This window comes from Plectropomus leopardus, chromosome 1 (assembly GCF_026936395.1).
Source record: "Plectropomus leopardus strain MGB_pleo_1.0 chromosome 1, ASM2693639v1, whole genome shotgun sequence".
Lineage (NCBI taxonomy): Eukaryota > Metazoa > Chordata > Actinopteri > Perciformes > Serranidae > Plectropomus > Plectropomus leopardus.
In genome coordinates this window covers 41864131-41886029 of record NC_142176.1, presented here as the reverse complement: position 1 = coordinate 41886029, position 21899 = coordinate 41864131, and the positions used below count along the sequence as shown (strand labels likewise).

The 21899-nt window shown below is 40.4% G+C and overlaps 1 protein-coding gene across 5 annotated transcripts in view; it reads right to left on the bottom strand.

Annotated features, from left to right (window-relative positions):
* Positions 1-21899, bottom strand: part of LOC121942216 (SH3 and multiple ankyrin repeat domains protein 2-like) — a 337093-nt gene that overhangs the window by 175716 nt on the left and 139478 nt on the right. For all 5 annotated transcript variants that reach the window (XM_088081324.1, XM_088081305.1, XM_088081308.1 and 2 more), the window contains one exon: positions 16705-16782. In XM_088081324.1, the coding sequence (XP_087937450.1) occupies positions 16705-16782 (78 nt within the window). The remainder of the gene's footprint in view (positions 1-16704; positions 16783-21899) is intronic.

Here is a 21899-nt window from a genome sequence, read left to right as displayed (position 1 = left end):
TTACTGTTTTTTACTTTTATCTCTTTTCTTTTCTTTTTTTTTGTGCTATTTTGGGGTGTTTTGACCCTGGGTCATTTTTGTATGGATGAGTTTTCTTTTCTGCTGCTGTGACCTCCTCCCCTCTGAGTGTGTGTGCATGTGTTTGAGTGTCAGTGGATGTTGGAAGGCAGGTTGTGTGCTCTGATTGGCTGCTTCGAAGGGGACTGCTGGTATCAGATTGGCCCGAATGGAATCAGATGCCTTTTTAAACTCAGGCTGTCAGAAGATCTCCCTTCTCATCTTCCACCATCAGCAAAGCCTGTAGTGAGGTTGTTTGATTTGTGTGTAGATCTGGGGGCAAGCCATTTGTTAGAGTGATTAGCATGATTTGACTTTTTCAGCTTGTTTGGTGTAGATGAGCCATTTGATTAGTTTATAGTGGTCATTTGTGGCTTGCAGATTAGCAGTTCTGCTGGTTGTAAATATTCAGTTTTTCTACAGTAGGTCAGTTTAAGGACAAAGAATTGTATTTATGTTTGTTGATTTAGGCATTTCATAACCTTGCTGCCCATACAGAACAAGAGTAAGTTTGATGAATAACCGTGTGGCCTGCTTAAGTGTGAAAAGTAGGTTGCACTATCTTTAATGAGTTTTATTAGGAATATCATCACAACTAAAACTCCAGTCAGACGGACATCATTATTCAAGTCAACAGTGGTCAAGGAGAGGCTTTCTGTTCCCTCCCTGTAGAACTTGTTTAACAGAGGACAGTGCGTTATCCAGCAATAGTGGCGTGGAATTCATTAACAAGTTTTTTTATTTCTAAAGGTAATACATGAGTTTTCACAAAAAGTAAAGATTGTATTTGTTTTAACAAGGAATATAGTAGAACACTATTTATAATATATACTTTTGATGGTCTTGAAGATGTGAAATGGATTTTGACTTATATGTTTTTTTCTTGTGATTTAATCAATAATTTTCCAGGTACTTTATTTTCTCAACTTCTTAAGATTATAAATAATTCTTTCGGTATTAGATGGTCTTTGAGTTTGTGTTAATTGTTGTGTGTGTATTGTTGTTGTCATGTGTTTGGTCAAACTGTAATTTAGTCAGTGAAATATTGTTAAAGAAATAAAATGAGAATCAAGGACGAGGGTCAAATAAACTGTGAGCTTTTGTTTCTGATAACCATTGTGCCGCTGGCATTTCTTGGGAGTGGAAAAACAGAGTCACACAGCATGCCATGTCCATGTTTCCCCGAGACATAACAGGTGGTCATTTCTTCTTGTCAAGTAGATCATAGCCTTCTTTCCATTTTTGAAAGAAATCAAGCCAATTTTATTCAGGTTTCAAAGGGTGAAAGTAATTTTACATCTGAAGTTCTGACCAGCTGACCGCATCACACATATCAGCATGGTGCGTGTGTTTCCAGCAGGGGGCAGTAAAGGGATTTCTTGGCGAGCTGGCTGAGAGGTAGTTTGACTGTCAATGACCCAGATCAGCTGCTGCTGTTGACATGTTGCTGTGCACCGTGTTTGTGCAGCAGCAGAGCTGGCAGGGCTTACAGGGCTTACAATATGCCAAGTCAGGGGAAAACACACAGTCAGGTTCATTTTCCACTGACATGTTGCACATATTCACACATGCAGACACACACACACACACACACACACACACACACACACACACACACGCACACACACACACACACACACACACACACATGGGCCTGCATACAGACCTCAAGGGAAACCCAGCAGCATTATATAAGCATAAGCTCTGATTCCTGCAGAACGAATATTGAGGAGGAAGTGACAGAGAGGTGTTTTATTAAAGCGGAGTTGGCTCAGTAGTAATACTCTGCTCCCTCCCTCCACAGTTGACCCTTTCTCCATATAAATAAAAAACACAGCATATCTGAGAGAAAAAGCCCCTGGGAGCCTCTAACTGAGATGTTTTCTGCCAGTACAGATCCTCTTAAATTTTTCAGCACGCTGCATTAAAACACAATATATTCCATATTTCCTTTGAACTGAACTGTGAGTCCATAAATGCAATCTTCATGGCAGCAAATGTGTTGTTTCATGTGGCGGGAGATGGAGGAGGGGGACATATCCTTCTGGATGAATGCTGGCTGGATCTCCCACTCACTCTGAGGATCTCCCATAGTGCATGCTGGGATGTGTGATAAATCTATGGCAGGCTATTCTCCTACAGGAGCTCTGATCCCGGCACAGGCTCGGTGGAGGGGACAGAGTGACACGTCAGGAGGAAGTGACATAGCGAGAGATGAAGTCGTCATTTCTACTGTGGCATAAAAACGTGTAACTTTAAGATATTGCTTAAGTGGTAACAATTTGCCTCTCATCACAATAAAGAAAAAGTGCTCTGAATATCTCTGATTCTTTGCATATTGGACACGACAGCTATCCTAACAGGAACACACACCGAAAACTGTTTTGTGGCAGTAAAGCAGCAGACACCCTCACCGATGATATCGATGATATTGATATCGAAATACTTTAAACAGGGGAAAAACTGGAAGAAGCTTCAGGAAGAGGTGAAGGGGTCGCAGATACAAGCAGAGCGATCCGTCTCCCTGGACAGACAGACTTGCAATAGATGTCTTGTGTACTTTTAGTTTCTAGTTTTGGTCAAACTCTGCCATACATCCAGTTTGTAATAAAGGCTTTCTGTTAATACTTTGGTGGAATGCTCCTTTAATATAAAAGGATTATAAAGGACAAAAGTAGTGATTATTGGTGCTATATGAGCACTAGTTTACACTATAACTCAGAAGCTGCCGATTGTTTTTTCCTCAAAGTAGGGGAGTGATGATAGCCATCACTCAAAGTGTATTTCAGAGGGCACTGATTAGCCCAACAATAGAAAAAAATGTATGTCTATTTGTTAGTGATTGGCCCAAAGGAGGAGTACAGACATTTCAGGAGATAGAGACAGAGCACAATGAAGGTTTGCTTAAACCAGCGGGGAAACAATTAACTGCTCTTCATTAGGTAGTTTTACATCAACCATCAACTTGTGCAAATTGAAATTGTGAATATGAAATATGCCCAATTGAAAACACTTTTTTGGCTTTTATAATTTGCATGATGTACAACAAAAAGTCACATGACGTTCTAAAAAACGTGTGGACAGAGGAAGAGACAGAGGTCTTATTTATCAAGACCTCCAAGTAGACATGGTGGAGAGGGGCTTCAACAAGCAGTCGCAAATATCGAAATCCAGAAATCCCTTATACGTGGCCGCTCCTAAGGGCTCGCCTTTCCATTATGGCTCCGTAACACACCTACGTGGCCTTGGATTATAAATAATGACAGCTAGTGTGGTGGCTGCAATAGAAATAAAGCAGCTGATGTTTTGAACATCCATCACCATGCTTCTCGGAATGTTCTCGGCAGAGGAACATCTTTCAGTAGAAAATATCGCTAAAGGACTGTGCAAATTTGGAATGGAAACCCGCCTAGCCTGTTTGTCACTTGCAAACAACAGAAACATTCCAAAAAAAATGCTGTGTGGTGGGGTCCACTTCCAACAAGTTAAGTTTTTATAAATGGAAAAACTGAGCTTTTAAGAGGATAAAAGCATGCAATAAGGTGTGAGACACCAGCAGAAATCATGGGAACACTGTGGGTTCCTGACCCACTGGAAGCCTCTGTATGTCCCCCCTGGAGGGACAACAGTGTCTCTAACAGCAGTGGAAAGGAAGCCATGAGCTCCAGATAAGGTCCCTAGCAATCACAGTGCAGGTCACTGACGTTTAGAACACTCGCTGAAGGACTGTAATCGCAAAGCGATACGAGTGTGTATAATATTAAAGTGGGCCCTAAAGGGTTAAGTTAACTACTAGAGAGGTAGCGGAGTTCTTGTCAAAGTTTGTCCAGCACAGAGGTGACGGAGGGCAACAGAGGGTTCCTGTTGGATGCTTTGAAGTTTCATTTTAATTGATGATAAAATATTAAATATAACCAGGGTAACCAATAAGCAATGAGAAATGTAGTCCCAATTCATCCCTCATTATCATTCCACCGCCCACCATCACCACCACTACTGTCAGCACCACCATCACCGCCCCCGCATCCATTCTTCTCCTCTTCTCCCCTGGTTGTCATGGATACAGCGGGTTGTGTATAACACAGAAGTAACCAGGGGGGAGGTGCAGTGGCGTTGTGAGCCGCTTGCAGCCGAGCGGAACATCTGCTGAGGCAACATGTCTGCCAGGTCATAACCAAAGAGGGGGGGTGCGGACGCAGGAGACGGAAAATCAATTAACGATCAATAAAGTACAAAAAGTCCAAAATAGGAAGGAGAAAAGAGCCGGTGGTTCTTACTGAGGCGGAGAGCTGGGTGCTGCAATTACAACTGGGTACATCATCCTCAATTACAAACTTTACAAACTTGTCACACTCCAGTACTGAGGCCAAAGTTCTTGTTTCTTTACAATCCACTTTCCAGCACTTTGAAAGCCTACCCTTAATATTATCATTTGATGGTGTTATACTTTTAACTTATGGTCACTACATTTTATAATGGTCTTGTTTTAGTTTCCAGATGTGACTATTTAATGCGCTTCCATATACTTTGCACTTTTACCTGTTTTAAATTCGAGAGTTTGTTCTTTTATTGGAGTTCTACCTGCTTTATATGAGATCATCTCCCTTATTAGAGTCATATTTGATATTATATATAGTTATTTCTTTTACTCTTCATTTTTATCAGCTTATGTTAGCTAAATTCTCTTTCTACATTTTACTTATTTATTGCACCCCCATCTCACCCAACTGTCTTCATGTTCTTAATTTTGGTTATGTGATAAGGGGAGAGGGGAGGGGCAACACAGATAACATAAGGCTGTCATGTGAAAAGGAACAGGAGCAATGCAATGGTCAGAATTACGTAATTATTGAGATGATTTATGACAACTGACTTTACAAAAGTAAGTCTTCATCATAGTTTAAATCTTGCATTGTTTGTTAGATATTTCTAGTTTGTATTTTCGTACATTTAAACACCTTTTTTCCTGTGTTTGTTTTCTCGAGGGTGCAGACATGCCACCAAATTTACTGCTCAGCTTTCTTTTTGTAGAAATCAAAATATTTTAAAACCTGTGAGCTTATAACATCCATTTCAAGCCATAAGATCACTTTAATATACTAGACAACCATCCAGCCATCCATCCATCCATCCATTTTCTTCTGCTTATTCGAGGCCTGGTCATGGGTGCAACAGGCGGAGCAAAACATTCCAGACGTCAGTCTCCACAGCAACACTTTCCAGCTCCTCCTGGAGGACCCCGAGGCATTTCCAGGTCAGATGAGATATATAATCCCTCCAGCATGGTCTGGGTCTGCCCTGGGGCCTCCTAACAGTAGGTCGTGCCCTCTACTCCGAGCTCCTCCCAGATGTCCGAGCTCCTCACCTTATCTCTGAAGCTGAGCCCACCCACCCTGCGGAGGAAACTCATTTTGGCCACTTGTATCTGCAATCTCATTCTTTCTGTCACTACCCAGAGCTCATGACCATAGGTGAGGGATGGCACATACATGGACCGGTAAATCAAGAACCTTCCTGCTTAGCCTTCCGGGGAAAAATTATTCCAGGGTGCTTGAAAGGAGGCTCAGACTGATTGCCGAACAACAGATGAAGGAAGAACAATGCGGGTTCCATCCAGGTTGTGGAACAGTGGATCAGCTCTTTACCTTTGCGATGCTACTTGGGGGGCCGTGGGAGTTTGCCTATCTGGTCTACATGTGTTTAGTGGACTTGGAAAAGGCCTACGACTGCATTCCTCTGGGAGTCCTGTGGGGGGTATACAAGGAATACGGGTCTTGAAGTTTAATAGAGACAGTTTCATGTCTTTTTTTTAGTCTTGACCAGCCTGCTAAGCTGCTAAATCCACTTTCTTCACCAGCTTGCGCCAACACCTGGGCCACCCAGCAGCCTTGAGCACAGGTGACAGCTACTGAGCTGAACTGCTGAGGCTAACATGCTTGCGGTGTTCACACAGGCAGTGTGATACTCCATTAATTAATGGAGCCATGCAAGACACAGTAAGGCAAATGTTTTACTGTAAAAAGTCTCATGGCAACAACTGATAGGATTCTGTTGAGATATGCGTTGTCAGAAGGGCTTTTAATTTGAAAGGGAAGTAGGAAAGGTTGAGTAAAGTGGATATATTTGTATTTCTTCATGTCTGTGACAGATGAAGACAGTCAAATTGTAGCAAACAAAAACAAAACATGTTCTATGATGCACACGTGCTGCTCTCACAGGCAATGTGGCCCGGATGTACCTGAGTCTGTTAACTGTAAAGTGGGTTTATTGGGGGCTTTTCTGTTGGTAACAGCTGCCTGAGAGCAGTGAGATTGAACCATGAAAGTAAAGCTGCTGATTAACAGATTCATATCCCTCATGGCAGCCCATTCTCACTCCAAACATGTCAAATAGCACCACTCTGTCGGTGCTTTCTGCATAAAAGCGTGATGCCAAAACCCACCTTCCCCATCCAACCAGAACAGACTGCTGGATGGCACTGGCTTACATGCAACGTGCACATGTGGCATCACAGGAGAACAAAGCCTGACAGATCCAGTCACGTGCGCATGAAAAGGAAGGACAGCGTGAAAACAATGCCAGTAACCATGTCATATAAGGAGCATGAGTGCGCTCATAGGGCAGAAGGGTGGGGAGGTGGATGGGCTCCACAAACAAGTGACTTTCGTGCTGGAGTCAGGAGTTCGCTTGTGTGTGGGGTTTTTTTTCTAAACCTCACCATGAGCCTCTTTTCCCTAAACTCAACCATTCGTGAATTGTTGCCTAATTCCACCCATCCTTACAGACCATGCTGCTTCAAGGTACAAGGTATATTTATTATCCAGCCATGTGCATTTGTTGACATCACACAGCATCCCAGAGCATAAACAGCTCAAGCAGCAGGATACCTAAAACATCATAAGTAGACACAGTAGGTCACTGCAGAGCAGCACCATGTGACGTGTAGGGATGAGTACGTGTTGGGCGTGACGGTCCTGCAAGACGGAGTCTGGGATTTTCAGAAATGGGTTCAAAAGTTTCATTGTAGATCTTCACAACAATTTACTAAAAGATCAAAGCAGGCATGCCTTATGGTACAATCCAAATCTTTATCAAGATGTGCCATTTTCGTGCTTGGAGATTGTTGTTACTCCAGAGGGGGATATTGAAAACACTAACACAGATTGCAGAAGGGAGGCAGAACACCGTCCAAAATAGTTGGCCAATGGCAGGCTTACAGCCACAGTCTACATCCAGTGAGTCAGACGAGCCTCGCTTTAATGAATGACAGTAAAGATGATGCAAGTCAGCATTTTGGTCCACTGGCATGGAACAAATTCTACTAACCATATCAGTTTTTAAATCTTGCTGCATGTGTTTGCTTACTGAATGTTCTCCATTAACTTTGAGTCATGTGATATTAGTTTCAGGGGCTGTTGCTGCTAATAATTGCCACTGAGGGACTGGGAATGGGGGGGGTGGAGAGTGTGTCTCCTTGCTAACACCTCATGGACTGTTGTACTCAAGAGCTGTTTCTATGGCACCAAAACTCAGCTGTTCATTTCACCCAGGTTAACCTGAACCTAAGCAAACAGGCCTGATTTATATCAGAACCATGGTGGACCAACTCAACAAGAAAAGGTCCAAAAATTAACGAGAGACTTAGTAAATTTATCTGGATATGTGCAATAAAAACACAAAAAAGTGAGAAAGAAAAGGCAAACAAGGAACAAAAAATACCTCAAGAAAGTACTAAAAGAATTAAGTTTCAGATTATTACCTTGCTTCATTCCTTCCTTTTTTGCAATTTGTGTGATATTTATTGCCAAGTTGATCATCGTGTCTTTCCCTGTGTTTTTCAGAGAAATCAAATCAATTTTCTTACTTTTCAGAGGTTTAAATGCCAGAGATCCATGTTTTAAAGGGTTAAATGGACTCTGTTAGCATCTATAGTCTTTATAAACTGAAAAAAATATGACATGATGAAATGTTTACTTCTGCTTTTGCAAAAATGTTTGATGACAAGCCTCTGGAATAATCTGATTTAAATATTTGAATTGAAATCAAATTGGAATACTTTGACAACACTCTGGCATACTGTAGGATGTGACATGTTACTGGTGGCTGTAATTTGCTGCATGCGACTCTAAATAATAAGGCAGACAGAGAAGCAGTGGGGGAAGTCATGTCTGTCATACAGTAGGTGCCAAAGGCAATGGGAGGAACAAGAGAATGTGTGGGGGCAAAGAGGGCAGGATATAAAGGGGAAGGAAGGAAGTGGAGAATAGACAATGAATATAATGAGGAGTGCGGAGAGGAATTAGATTAGAAGAATGGCTCAGGAGAAAGTGCAGAAGAGATATAAAGAATGCGAAGATGAAAATGGAGCGAAAGGAAGAATCGGAAATGAAATTAGGTATTATGGAGGGGATGAAAAGCTTAGAGGAGCACAGAGGTTAGATAGGAGAGATGCAAATGCTGTTTGAGGAGACACAAAGGTTAAAGGAGAGCCAGAGAAAGAGGAGTGAATGTGACCAACGGTTTGAGGGGATTGTTAAATAAAGAAAATTAATTTTTATCTCTTTGAAAGCCCTCTATCTGGAGAATGGGGCTCTCAGAGAGGATGATGGGAGTTTTCTGTGCTTCAGCTATGCTCGAATTCTTTTCCTTTTGTTGTATGCAACAATGGTGATCAGGCTAATCTGTAGTACACACACACACACACACACACACACACAAACACAGTCACACAGACACTGAACTGACACATGATATTATCAAATGGCACGGCCACACACCCACACAGTGTCCTAATTAAGAGCACACGCAGCAGCACAATGTAAGCGCGCCTCATTCAGCTGTGCCAATCGCTTTTTTATTAACATTTGCACTTTGCAGTGGTTAATTTGGTTCCTAATGACAGTGTTTTTAAGCAGCTCCCTCAGCTGAATTGACATGCATGCAGAGTGCCCGCTCTCTTTACACTCTGTAAAACTTACACACAGACATAAAGAGCCACTGTGTGAAGAGGGAATCCTCATTCCTGACCCCTGAATGAAAGAATGTGATGGCCTATTGCACATGTAGCTCCAAAAAGGCATGAAATCCTTTATGATAAACAACTTATATGATATTATTTAGAAGATTCCTTATAACTTATTGTAGTGTGTGCAGACAAACACTACCATCATCGGTTGTATTACAAACAACGATCAGAGTTCATACCGGGAGGAAATCAACAATCTTGCAGAGTGGTGCACAGAGGACAACCTACTGCTCAACGTCAGTAAAACCAGGGAGCTGATTGTTGATTTTAGAAAGAAGGAAGCAAAGACACACACTCCTGTCTACATCAGCCGAGCTGAGGTGGAGCAGGTGAACAGCTATAGGTTCCTTGATATTACTATCACTGAGAATCTATCTTGGTCGTCACACATCACCACCCAGGTTAAAAAAACACAGAAAAGACTCTACTTCCTACAGAAACTTAGGAAGGCTAAATTCCAGAGCAAGATCCTGGTTAACTTCTACAGAGGAGCAATAGAAAGCACACTGACCGGAAACATCACCAACTGGCATGGTTCGTGCACGGCCCAGGACAGGAAGGCTCTACAGTGGGTAATTAAAACTGCCCAGAACATCACTGGTTCCCATCTACAGAGCATCAGTGACCTCTGTGAAGTGAGGTGTCTGCACAGAGTCCAAAGAGTACTGAAAGACAGCAGCCACCCCACCCACAGTCTGTTCACACTGCTGCCATCTGGAAAAAGATACAGAAGTATCCGCTGCAGAACCACCAGACTACAGAGCAGCTTCTTTCCCCAGGCTGTGAGACTCCTCAACTACTCCTTCAGCCCCAAAATGATGTAGCAGGATCAAAGACAAACTGTAATTTCATTTTGCTTAAACTATGTTTAAAAAATGATCTTGTAAATTGTATTCTCCCTGCTGCCTTAGAAACTAATTTTAATTCTAAAAATGTCAAAGCTCCAAATCATCCAAAATGCACAAAAATCATCCAAATTGTCCAAAAAATAGTTAAAACTCTTCACCACAGTCTTTTAAACTTTTGATCTGCGTCCGTTTTCCTGGTTCAGAAAAGAGAAATGTTTATGCAACAGCATTAAAAGATATTTTAGAAAACAGAGTTTTTCCAATTACATCTTTCGTGTTTCGACAAGATAATGTCCCCGTGCACAGAGCAGTTCAGTCGCCAGATGGAAATTCATGAATATGTTACATTTGCATGTTTTATACAAATCACGTCAATGTTCCTAAAGTGACCTTCATATAACATGTATATGAGCTAACTCTTCTCATCAGGAGGTGGAGGGGGTGGTTTGACACTTAGGCAAGCTGCAGACCACTATTTGAGACCTACAAAGGACCAAACTAGTTGCTTTGAGAGAGTCAACACTGTGTTTCTGGTGACTATTTAGCAACCTATTATTGGTGTTTTTTAGCAACCAGTCACCATTTCTCCAAGAGGGATAGTGCAACAAAATGTGGTTGTTTTTTCCAGAGATGTTGACAGTGTTAATGTATCTGCTACATCTGTGGTTTGCAAAAACATACTATGACTGCAGTTACATGGACATAAATAAACTGATGCTCGTGTCTGAATGGGAGTAAATCCCTTCAGCCAAATTATAAAATCTGGTGAAAATTGTGAAACCAGAAGAGTAGAGGCTGTTATAGTAGCAGATTCATGTCTATTGTTTTGGAATCACATGGTAAAGAATTACACATGGGTATGGTGTTCATAGTTTTGGTTGAGTTGTGTACCAAAGTCCACCCTTTTGTACTATTTCACTTTTAACAATTCTGTGAGATGAATTGCATTCCACAAACTGTTTACTTGTAATTTGTTCTAAATGCATTTGTCCTTCTTTCCTTTATCTCCTTCTACTTCACTTACTGATTTCCTACATTTTCCAGAGCGCAGCATAGGCCACTCAGAAAACAGGCATAAACTTGTTGGATTCAGCTCCTGGCTCCCTGTGTAGGTGGAGAGTGCAACAGAGATAAAGATAGTAAGAGCAAGAGAGCGAGTTTTTCCACTCAAAAACAAGAGAGAGTCCACAGCATGTCTAGTGGCTGCTTGTTGTTCTGCTGTTGAGGCTACTGTCAGTACAAGAACTGCTGTTTGTGTCTCTATTACAACAGATTTCTCCCTGTATGTTTGTGCAAAATGTTGGCTCCAGAAAGCATCTCCACTCTGACAGACTGGAAGCATTCCCTGTTACTGTTTCATACTGCTGAATGACAAGAGGACAGATTTGTTGGGTGTTTGGGAGACAGGAACATATCTGCACTACTGCAAACAATCAGAAAGCTGAATAATGTTCTGATCATGTATATGATCTCTCCATGTTTAATTTAAGCACCACATAGACATGGTCGAAACCAGCATACATTCCAATAGTGTGCATGTGAAATTATTTATTAAAGTTTTCTGCTGCTTTGTCACAAACCTGTACCACCAAAGTAGCAAACATCATGAGCGGGCTGCATAACAGAGATTAAATTTAGACTTTTCCTTGAAATGTACAGTGTAAGTGATGTTTCAGAGAACAACCTCTTCGGATGATTGCTTTCTAAGTTTGCACTTCCAAATGCATGATGCAACAGAGCAGATTATTGATCCTGGACCTTGTACTGCACTCAAATATAAATAAAGCTGCACGTAACATCAACACTGAAATGTAAGCTGGATCTAGGCCACGGCTGCAAAGAAGCGCAGCAGATGAATGTTCAAACTCCAACCGTACCCATTAAGCGTATTATTAAGCGCTCTAGCTAATGAAGCACTCCACTGGAGTGGCTGAGGAGGACAGCTGAGGACCCTGTGGGACTGCCTTTCATAAACGCCTGCATGACTAAGGCTCTTTTGTAACTCAGGTGTAAGTTATGAGTCAATCACAGCAGCTCGGCAGCTCATAGTGCTGCTGGGGTTTTCCCTGGGACGGGGGATGGACACACTTCAACCATTAACACAAACATACAAGAAGACATTTAGAAGCGCACACACACGCGCACACACATGCACGCCTGCACACACGCACACACACACACACACACACACACACACCTTAAATACTTTCTTTTAAACTGTGCATCACTTTTTTATGAACTAAGGGTCTTAAATAACATTGATCAGTTGATTATATGGGGCCTACTTAATGCTTTGTTCAAAACCTAATTGGTCACACTTAATAATGCTTACTAATTGTTAGTAAAGTAATAATTTAAGATATTTTTACAGTGTATCATTGCACATGTTATAATATTTTAAATACTACATCAAGTATTTAGGTATTTGTTAACAATTGTTTTTTCAACTTCCGATGAACAATATTGAGGGCCATTATAAAGTTGCAGTGTTGATAGATGCACTACATAGTGTATACTAACCATTTAAAGAAGTATTTCACTGCTGGAAAAATTGCATTTTCATAAAACTAGAAGGAAGGAATTAAAAAATTCATATACTTTTGAAAATGATGCTACGTAACTTGAGGAAACAGAGACAAAAGACAGCGTTTTGCTCAAGAGGTAGACTACCAGAATGCACTGTGCAGCACTGGACCAATAAATGCTTCAGCTGGTAGGTGACGTCATACAAAATCATGTGTTTGACACAATGGTCGCCGATCTCGTATTACAGTTTAAGGGTGAACAAAAATACGTTTCCGAAAACATTTGAGCTGAGAAATATGTAACTCACTAACAGAATCTTGGTTTATATTTGATCAGGGTTGTTTAACTGTTTGACTGTTTTTCAGCCTGAGTTTTCACTGAGCAGCAAGATCTTGGAGCTGGATAGATGGAAGGACGTTTACCACAGTTCATTTACATACATTGTTTTGATACAAATCTGTCTAAAAATTGGCAAAGTATCTTTTAAACAAGATATTCTAAAGATATACGTATATATATATATATATATAATGCAACTTATATAAGCCAACCAATTAATATTTAGACATAGTTTACAAACCAATTATTCAACATTAACATAATAATTAGTATTTGCTGAGTACGTTTACATGGACATGAAAATCCTGTTCATGATTGGATTTTTGGACTATCCGATTTATGTGTTTTAGCAGAATGAGCTGTTTATGAGAAACCCAAATATGTTCAAATATGTTAGCTCGATGCGTACAGCAAAACTTTCCAGCTCCTCCTGGGAGCTCCTGAGGTGTTCCCAGGCCAGCTGAGATATATAATCCCTCCAGCGTGTTCTGGGTCTGCCCTGAGGCCTCCTACCAATTGGACGCACCTGGAACACCTCTAACATGGGATGCCTAGGTGGATAAGTGTCTTTAACAAGAAATTTGTGTCCATGTAACTGCACTTGTCATTACCATTTCATTGTTAAAGGTAAATTAGGTATTGACTAAAGTATATTTACCTATCAATCCACAATCATTAATAACGGTTATTGTAAGGCACTACTGTAAATCTGATGCTTTCTCAACAAGTGTTTATGTCAAGGACCCCGAAACTGATATACAGAGACGGTGGAAGTGCAACCTATGACCAGCCTCTTATGACTCTTAATCACATTGGGCTCACTTCTATAATGGATTAAATAGTGAATAAAAATTATTCCTCATTTTTCTGGGGACCGCTGGAACTCCCTCAATGATCCTTAGACCACTGATTAAGAAATGCTGCTTTAATCATCCTCTCAGCTGCTCAAGTGGTTGAAATTAAAATGATCACAAGTATTAGGTACTTTATTATTGATAAGAACATTTCTTCCTTTTAAAGCAAGGACACTTTCCTTTTTCTCTATTCAATTACGCTGATGTGCTCTTTATGAATGCACTTGACCCCAGTACCTAAAGATGTAACATATTGTCTACTATTTTACATTTAATGACTGTCTGTGAAAACCTTGTACACCAATGTGCTCTGTATGCTGCTGCTCAAAGGACTTCTCTATATGCGTGCACACTTTCCCACTGGCGTAATTTTTATACATAAATACATCATTTTATGGGCTGTTTCCTTCTTATTTGTTAACCCTCTGAGCCCTAAGCCGTTTTTACCTACTTTTGGTTCACCTGGACTTTTTGTGTAATGATGCACTTGCACAATGATGTTATGTACATCTTTTTTTTTTCAGGACAACCTGGGCTATCAGAATATTTAGGCTGCAGTGATGTCACTTGAATGTACAAATAGTTATGAGACCATAAAGACAAAAGAAAAAAACAAGATGGAAATTGAATTGTACAGATCTTGAGTGACAAATCACCCAAAAGTATTATGCACAAGCTTTTTTTGCTGTAGAAATTTTTTCTCCTAAGTGTTGGGAATCAGAAAGTGAAAAAAACATTAAATACATATGCCCAAATCCAAATACAGCCTGCACTCTCACAATATTCTAGATGTTAATCCCCTGAGTTAAATAAGCTCCCCACTCTTTCTGCAATAATGTACAGACGGACCTAAAATAGTCAGAGCTGATCACTGTCTGGGAATTAAAGTCAATTTTAAGGAAGTAAGAAAATAGCACTCTTGGTCAGTAAGATTGCTCCTAAATTTCCACTCAAATCATTGTAGAAAATTGTCCCTGTTTATGCATCATAACTATTTTTTTTTCTCTTGACATTGTCTGGATGTGTGTTCACTCATTGTAGTGTGTCGTTGAGTGTGTATTTGTCTGTTTGTATTTATTGTTTTAACAATGTTTATGCTGCCCTGTTGGCCAGGTTACTTTTAATCTCAATAAGACTTCTAGCTGTTTAAAAAAAGCATAAAAACAACACTTTTCACACAATTTTCAACCAAATTTGTATTAAAATAATGCTGGTTGTGTGTGTCAATGGACTGTGGGAAACTTCCCTCCATCTAACCAGTGGGTATCCCTCCTGCCCCCCAACGAAATTGATGAAAAAAACACGCCGAAAAAAAACACACTATCCTGCAGCTATCTCACTTAAAGTCGACACGTATCAACTACTCTCCAGGTATCCTTCTGTGCCTGCTCCTTACATTACGCGAATGCTGCTATAATGATGTCAACACAAACATGGGTCGGATTACGCCATGTGCTTTTGTTGTCAAAACAACAAAACCTATGCTGGGACATCAACACACATGCTGGCATGGATGGTTAGATTTAGGAAAAGAGGCACATGATAATGAGAGAAGTAGAAAAACTGAACACCAGACTCCCGCATTAAAGTGCGGGTTCGGAGCCATCTACCACCCCTCCTTCCCACCCTATAGGACTATATATCCGCATTTTCTTTGTATTACATTGTTACCAGCAGTGTTTCAACCTGACACCGTTCAACCTTACATCGGGACGCGCCAGGTTTCGTCATGAGGGATAACGCCCATGTGCCTATCATGCTGCCGCAGCAGGTGCTGTCCAGCCATCCGCCAGCATATAATAATATTACAACTGCTTCTGTCAGGCTGTGTTCTCAGCTAAAACCATCCAGTGGTGTATCATGGACTCAGAAGGTGGCTTTTGGTATCGGGATCTTAAGCTGAAAGTACTGACAAAGCGACGGTATTTGATGACTTTTGAATAAGAAAGAGCTTAAGTTTCACTGGCTTTGGGACTAGTTATTGAATTACAGGCTGTTCTGTCACATTTTTGTATTGCCAGCAGCCACCCGTGCCACCACCAGGGGCACAATATAGAGTATTAACAGGACAGAGTATAAAAACAGATCAAGACACAGAAGACTGTCTGTCTCTCAGTCTCACAGTGGGATTGAAATCAATCAAACAGTACTAGGCAGTTATGACTTAATATAAATCAAGATTCTGTGTGCACTGCCTATTTCTTGCCTAAAATCTTTTCAGAAACATCTTTTAGTGTTGTGTCTCGCTGTAATGGTGCGAGTTAATGGACAGGAAGTGGGTGCCATACTACACAATAAACACAGAGGCTGAAAAAAACGGTAAAACTAAGCAGCCCCCGAGATTCTGTTACCGTGTTGTTTTTTTATAACTATGTTCATTTTAACATTTTACTGGAATTCAGGAGCATTTCTTGCCAGCCATCCGCAATCGTTTCAAACAACCCGTTACGTCACCCACCAGCGGGAGCGTTTAACGTCTGGTGTGACGCAGTGCATTCTTTGTTTGTGTTTTTTGCTGTTGTTTCTTTTTGTTTTCTCTGGTCATGTAGCAGCAATTTCAAAAGTAACTGCATCTCTCTACTGCATAGATAGCCTTGTTTTATGTAAGGACCTTCTTTCCATCACATGCTCTTAAGTGTTGCATGCTCTTACTACATGCTCTCTTCCACAAAGTTCCTTTTAGAACAAGTTAGACAAACTCTAAATTGTGCAGCTAGACCTTTTTTCAGTGCTCCTCAGAGTTAATGTTTGGCAGATAACACTCTGCCCTAAAAGTGTAAAACATTTGTTTCAGCACAGGAAGCTGAGTGACAGATGCTATCAAGGCAGGATGTTCGCTTTTGGTTCTCCTCTAAACACCGCTAAACCGAAACATATCTGATGTTGGCCAGAAAGACATTTGCAACTGACCTTGACCATTGTGCACTGTTGCCATGGAAACAAATGAAATGAAGAAAATGTGCTAAAGATGTTTCCCTAAAAGCTATAATCAATATTCTATAATCGCTTACATGCAAACCGCAGTGAAGAAGAGTGTATGTTTGTTTCACTCTACCTGAAAAGGACTCTGGCTGTTGTAGTTCTTCACTTCTTTGTCAGCTCCACGAACAAGCAGCACTCTGGCACAGTTATCCTGGGGGAAAAACAGAAAAAAATATTAAAGCAAGGCTGAGAAAATGCCTAAAACAACATGAAAATCTTTTAATTCTCCTACATTGTTGAGGAAAAAGGCTGATTAGCTTCCAGAGACATTAGCAGAATTTTCCAAAAGCAAAAGAAGTCAGTTGAGCTGGAACTGATCAGTGTGGCTGGATGTCTAAACATCCCAACACTGACACGGGAAAAGAGGGAAAGAACAACAGAACATCTACTACCTATTTCAGGAATGGAGCTTCACTCGCTGTTAAGTGTGGATCTATTGCTCCACTCAGAGAGAAAGAGGGAGTGAGAGCGAGAGAGATAGGTAGAGAGACAGAGAGAGAGAGAGAGAGAGAAGAACAGAGAGATGGAGAGTGCTGAAGGGTTTGAATCTGCTGCACAATTCGCCCACAAAGTGCTCAACCACGCATGTACTGTGCACACACACACATGAATATAAATACTTTTTTTAGATCCACAATAAGCTATTGAGAGTTGAAAAATGGCTCATGCAGATACTGATACACAACCATAATCTGTCTTGTGTTGTCAGCATCACAAATGCCTCTACCATTAGATATTTACCATCTTATTTTAAGACATGGATGAGTATGTTATTTTACTCATGGTCTTCATCTGGAGTGGAGTGATCCCACCACATATTTTTTTCTACAGTATATAGGCTACATTTACTATGCTGAAACTTCCAAATGGAAATGTGTGACATACGTCAGAGCTAAGATTTGAGGCAGTGGCATTTCAGCTTTCAGGAGATAATCAGAAGCAGAGCGCAGAAGGAAACGTCGGGACTGCTGAGATAGACAGGTGGAATGTGAGAGAGCTCCAGTCTCTACTGCCCATGATGCTGAGGGTAATCTAGGATGTTGCAGCTTGGACATCATGGAAACATGAGCTTCAAATGGATTTTTCTTGTGCATTTCATGTTGTGTTAGTGAGAGTAGATCACTGATGGAGAAGATGATGGTGAAAGCACAAAGCAGGATTCTCTCATATTCTCACCAGAAGTTTTTAGTTTGTGATGTTTTTATGCAGCATTGCGCTCTCGTATGTGCTCAGAGTACTCCATCCATAAAGAAGGAGTGAGAATTCATGCATATTTATGTGCCGTATAACAGCCTAATAACACAATGATCCAGGTTACATCAACCCCCGTATCTATTTCACAGATACAGTCATCATTGTCATCATCTTCAATCTTTCAGCTTTAACCCTTTGAGACCTGAGCAAATTGGCCTGATTTCTTTCAAAAACATGGAAAGAGGGTGACAAGCAAGTCAACAAAAAATGGCCCAAAAAAACAGCAAGAAATTAGTCCGAAAAAAGTATATTTTTAAAAGAAAGAAAGGTAGGAACGGTTAGAAAAAAAACCCACACCAATAAAACAGAATATGACTTCAAGTATATATATGCATATTTTTCTGTCTTTTTAAAAAAAAATCTAATATTCCCTCCCCAGATAATTTTCAGATCATTACCTAGTCATTTTTTTACTATTTGTTAAATGACATTTCTTGCCAAGTTGCTTATTTTGGATTTTCTTGTGTTTTTGAAAGAAATCAAACCAATTTTGTTAACTTTAAGAGGTTTAAATGCTAGTAAAAGCCATCTTCATGCAGCACAATGAAACTTGTGTCAAAGGGTGAAAAGATAAACAACGATCTTTTGGATTTTTTATTATCATCAACAAATCCTATACAAGACTGAAACCAACAGTGAATGTATCTAATAACAAGTATTGTGTGTGTTCAGATCAACATATCTCAGTTCTCTGTGCAATAGAGCTGCATTGCTGTAAAATGGTTAATAGACCTGCACTTGTGTAGCATTTTTCTAGTCATTTTGACCAATTTTATTTATGGAGCCCATTATCACAAAACATGGTTTGCCTCAGAGGGCTTTACAGTGTACGTCATCCCTCAGACCCTCACATCACCCAAGGAAAAACTCCCGAAAAAGAACCCCTGTAAAAAAAAGGAAGAAACCTCAGGAAGAGCGGTAGAGGATGATGAGGGATCCCTCTTCCAGGACGGACAGACGTGCAATAGATGTTGTAAATAACAAATGAGATAAAATCATGACAAAAAGGAAAGAGAAAGAGAGAGGTGAGGAGAGGGGGAGAGAGACACAGCAATAATGGAAACAGACGCATGTCATATTACAATAACAATAGGTGTGAAATTATTAAATGCACTCTATGACGATGTTGTGGGTTATGATAAGAGTCTCATGCGTAGTGTGTGAATGGGTGAATGTGACAATGTAGTGTGAAAGTGCTTTGAGTGGTCAATAAGACTAGAAAAGTGTTATACAAGTACAGTCCATTTACCATTTACTGTACAAGGTGCCACCTGCTACTCAGTTTTTAGACACTCGCGCACACTTACACACTGATGGGACAGCAATTTTTCTACATGTTGACTTGAAGAGCTGTGGACCAAACCACCAAACATCCAATTAGAGGATGATCCACTCTACCTCTGAGCCACAGATGCCCCAAAAGCTATTGGACAAAGATTCATATTTTTCCTCTTCCCTGTAGAGCTATTTATCAGCTGAGATAGTTTTGGTGTGAGTTGCTCAGTGTTGAAGATATCGGCCATAGAAATGTCTTATCTCTAATATAATGGCACTCAGCTTGTGGTGCTCAAAATACAAAAACACAATTGATTTGAAAAACTCAACACCAATGTCTCCTTCCAGAAATAATGACCCGGTTACCCAAGATAATCCACAGCCCTTGTTGTGAGCAGTTTTGTAGCTGTTCTCTATTTTCTATCAAACTACACGCGCCAACTGCATCAAAGCACAAGAGTAAGCATACATCTACTCAAGAGCAAGAGGCTTGTGCTCGGGACTGTGAGATGTAAACATGAATGGCACCCGCAACACATTCTTATCCCAATTTTTCACATATTGCTGCTTTGTCGGTGGACATTGGCTTCTACATATTACGCACTGAGTATCCTTCTGCGTCTGCTGTTAATGTTCTGGGATGCTAAAACCAACGCTTGTCAACAAAAGCACATAGTGGTTTTAGGCAACTGATGCATGTGGTTAAGTTTAGAGAAAAAAACCCTGGTTTGACTTTACATTTATATGAGAAGCAAACAGTGGGCTCTGGGTGAAAGTCCAGGGTTTGCTGGATCCATCGGCTGCTCCCCCCACCTGCCCAATAAGGACTTATGCACTCCTGATATTATGTCATTACTGGCGGTGTTTCACCCTGACGCCCTGTATCAATTGGCTGCGACAGGTTCCGTCAGGCCACATAAGCAACTGACACCACCCATCTGCGTATCATACTGATGAGCCAGGTGACACAAGGCCAACCAGCCGCATATCATGACATCGCGAAAAGCTGCATCTGTCTGTCGCCAGGAATGGTGGCTTTTAGTGTTAGTATCTTACACACAATCATTGACAAAAGCTGTAATGTTTGCTTGCTCTTTGCTCTTTTTTTTAATTGTTGTTTTTTGCCATCTAATTTCAAATTGGGATTAATCTGTCACTGACAATAGTCCCCCACAAATGCACTACTTCCTCCTGTCTTTCCAATAAAAACTACAGCGATCATGAAGATTACTGAGGCTTTTTAAAAAAATCTAACAATATATTTGTTTTATTGGTTCATGTCATTAGCAGGAACAAGTGGGCTTTGAGCTGAGAGCCACAGGCAAAGATTCAAAGTATTGAGAGACAGGCTAACACATTGTGTTTTGGTCTTTTCATGGGATTTGTTGCCTGTAAGAAAAATATTTAGCTCCATGCACTGACACAATAGCAGCATTTCACACCTATAACATTCAACAAAAACACTCTATACAACCAACAAATGGAGAGAAGGTAGTGTAAAGGCCATTTCGTAAAGGTCAAAGCGCAGAGAAAGAGAGAAAGAGTCATCTTCCTTAAGTGGAACTAAAGGCTTGCTGGAATTCAAATACACCACTGGGCTGTTCTTGATTCTAAGCTGTTCTCTGCTTTACTGGCCATGCTCCGAGGGCATTGTAGTAAATGGTCTCAAATGATTGGCTGTGAAAACAAGGCCTATAGGCTAATGCTGACCTTTACCTAGAGTCTATACTGACAGCTTTAAGTCAGTTGGTCTTTGTAATGGTTTATCTATTCAGATAAGGGATAAAGCTGAAGTTACATTTTCTATATTTTCTTATTGCCAGTGATCCTGTGAAAAGACCAAAATAAACAATGTGTTAGTCTGTCTGTCAACACTCTCCAACTTTCTGTCCATGGCTATCAGCTGACCACCATAATTCTTGTTTTGTTTTAATTTTTTACATTAATTGTTATTTTATTTTCACATTATTTGGGACAGCAGGACAGTGTATGAGGGACAAAATGAACCCTTTGAAACCTCGATTGACATCAGTTTTTCTCATGCTGCATTCAGATACCTATAAAGCTGTTTAAACCTCAAAAACCATAGCAAATTGGTTTGATTTCTTTCAAAACATGGGAGAAAAGGCAAAGAGCAAATTGGAGAGAAATGTCCCAAAACTGCAAAATAGAGTGAGACATGAAAAAAAAAAAACCCTGAAAAATAGCTCATTGCCTTCTACCCATGTTTTGAAAGAAAATCAAACCAATTTGCCTAGTAGGGTTGAAAGTTTAAAGGGTTAAACTACAGTTTATGTGTTAATGATAAGGGAGGCACAGAAAACATACAGTTTCGCTAGCATTATATTTTAAGAAAAATAAAATTCAAGAATCTAGAAAAAGGGACACATCAAAGTAAAGTTGAACCACATGGATCCTAAGATGGCTGGTGGAAGCTGACGGGGTTTGGGTTCAGAGACCAATCAGAAATGTAAGAAAATAATCTTCATGTATGGTATATGACAAAAAACTCTTTGATATGAATTCACATATCACATTAGATGTTTACTTTCCACATTAATATCAGAAAGTACAGTAACTATTACCCAAGGCTGTGTCAGGGAAAAGTCACATAATTGAACTATTTAGTGCAATTAGAGGTAGACAGTGACTTGGCGGTGTGGTTATACCTCTGAGGATTCCTCAAGCTGCAAGCAACCTGCATTAAAGCATCACATACGTAGCGTGATAAATAATATG